Consider the following 2500-nt stretch of genomic DNA (forward strand, 5'->3'; position numbering starts at 1 on the left):
CTGTCGCTTCCCATCTCCCCCCCCCCCTTCACCCTTTCCCTCCCTCTCCATTTCTCGCTTTTCCTCGAAGGCATTCATGTCTTATTGTTGCTGTAGATGAAGATGTTTTGTGTGTCCACTACACTGTAGTGTCGACACGTTAGAAACATGAACTTACGTGAGCAAAGCTCGGATTCTATCACTGACACACACACGCATGCACGCATGCACACACGCGCACACACACACACACACACACACACACACACACACACACACACACACACACACACACACACACACACACACACACACACACACACACACACACAAGTGCAGCATGCACACAGACTCCGAGACAGCTCACTAATGAGGGGGTCTTATAATAATGATGGGGGTTTATTTGACAAACAGGAACTGAGATGCTATTCAAAGCGTCACATTAAAGGAGGTAATGAACACAGTTGGTTGATTCCTTTTTGTTTGGCGAACAACCTTGCTTTTATATTTAGGGCTATTCATTTTTATCCAAAAATAAAACCTTTACGAAACCTGAGCAGACGCACTGAGCCTTATGGACATAGTGAATATGGCTTTTTTTATTTTATTTCCTGGACGTTTGCTTACGTCTGTGCTTTTGTGAGGAAGCAACCGAAGCAACCAGCTTCTGCAACCAAACACGCCAAACTTTGGAGTTACAAATAGAAAAAAAAAACATATTATAAATATAGCTCTTATTACATGCAGAAGTATGAACATTGGCAGCGTGAAATTGTTAAATAACAATCACTGTTATTAGGCAATATGGCCTTGCACAGCCCTTTACTGATAATTTAGATAATTCTCAAGCTCAAAATGATTTATAATGGTGTTAGCTTTGTGCATTTATATGAGTCTACTAAGAGGTTTGTTGCAATAACTTGGAAGTATGCATTTGAATACAAACACTATTTTCTATTTGTGTGAATATTATGGGACTCCCGAATGCGAAAGAATAAATAGCATTGTAATCATTGAGATGCATTTAGTATATTGCATCTGCAGTGGCGTGGCGTTTCCACTAGATGGCACTCACAAGCTGTTATCAACGGCAGTTGATTAATAAGGCTTAGCTGTCATTGCTATGATTTTATAAAAAGGTTTAGGCCTAAAGGGGATTTAGGCTGCATACTTTGCAGTGTGGTGACATATCAAATTATCCAAAGAAGCATGATGTGAGAAGAAAGATGCAATTTTATTTGAATGATCTACGTAATGCCAGTTAACTTACTAGGCACACATTGACGCGTGCGGACATTAGAATAATGGATAAGAATGAGAAGGCAAAAAGGATCATTTATTTCTGACAATAAATTATCTATCGTACTCTTGAATTTAAATATTTATGCAACATCCAATGTGTTATATAATTGTATGGATAAATGTACAATTGTTATTGTTTGACTATAAGAAATACACTCTTAAATCAAAAAACACACAGCCGATGGTCATTGAATCCATTGCCTCTGACACAGGGCAGAGGGACTTTGCCGGCCTGCTTGAGGCTGGAAAGGCCTTCAGCAGGTGCATCTACTAATTAACTCCCTCTTTGTTTGTTTTAGGCCAAATGCAAATTAACAACGTTAGGCACTTTAAGATCTAAACAAATCAATGTATGTAAATAATAAAACAAACTTTAATGATTTAGGCCAGGGTTACAAAAAGTAAGTATAGTGCCCTTTGTATTGTAAGTGTAATAACAGTTAAATATTGGCGTACAGAGTAACATCATCAGGGCCACTGGTAACATAGTGAAATTTGTATAACGTACCAAAAGTAATTTAAGGCCACATTCCAAAAAAACACCCTTTTTTGCTTATTAATCAGAATAGTGTCCCTAAAAACAAGACCCCCACATTTGCAACATAAACCACTGCATTATTGAACTATACTATCAACTATTGCACTTTTTTGTTATTCTATTATTTTTCTGATTAAAATCAACATAAATGGCTAAATTCTGTCTATTCAATAAGTAGTTATTCTCATAATGATTCCATTAACAATTTATAATCATTATTATGATGACTCAGAGAAAATAAATTGCTGCATGAACCAATTGGCTCATCCTATGAACTAAGCCACACTTTACTATACATGGTCAATGTGGATAATAGATCACATGTTGTCAACGTTGAAAGATTATTGCTTCATTATGCATTTGCAGACATAAAATGTAGGGAAAATCGATTGAGTTCATTCACAGAAACAGGGTCCCGTTGTTGACAACCTTAGTATAATCAATGTATTACATTAATGAATGCATTCATAATTAATATAGTCATTATTGGTGGTCATCGTTCAAGCCCGTTGGATCTAGTTTTTGTGCCGGAGTGCTCCAGCTCAGGTTGAAGTCAGTCTGTCCGGCTCTGGTCAGAGATGCAGACAGCTGAGGAGGGGAACAGGGAGAGCATGTGTTCTTCTTCAACCTTTGACTTCATTTTAACATAAATAACCTTTAAAGTCTGTCCGTACTCCTGAA

The 2500-nt window shown here is 37.4% G+C and overlaps 1 protein-coding gene across 1 annotated transcript in view; it reads right to left on the reverse strand.

The window, feature by feature from the left end:
- Positions 1-1198: 1198 nt before the first annotated feature.
- The window catches only part of LOC115548338 (L-selectin-like), a 4132-nt gene continuing 2830 nt past the window's right edge, over positions 1199-2500 (reverse strand). The window contains exon 6 of the mRNA XM_030362875.1: positions 1199-2407. Within this exon, the coding sequence (XP_030218735.1) occupies positions 2303-2407 (105 nt within the window). The 3' untranslated portion in view covers positions 1199-2302. The remainder of the gene's footprint in view (positions 2408-2500) is intronic.

The sequence above is a fragment of the Gadus morhua genome, chromosome 8 (assembly GCF_902167405.1).
Source record: "Gadus morhua chromosome 8, gadMor3.0, whole genome shotgun sequence".
In the NCBI taxonomy this organism is placed as follows: domain Eukaryota; kingdom Metazoa; phylum Chordata; class Actinopteri; order Gadiformes; family Gadidae; genus Gadus; species Gadus morhua.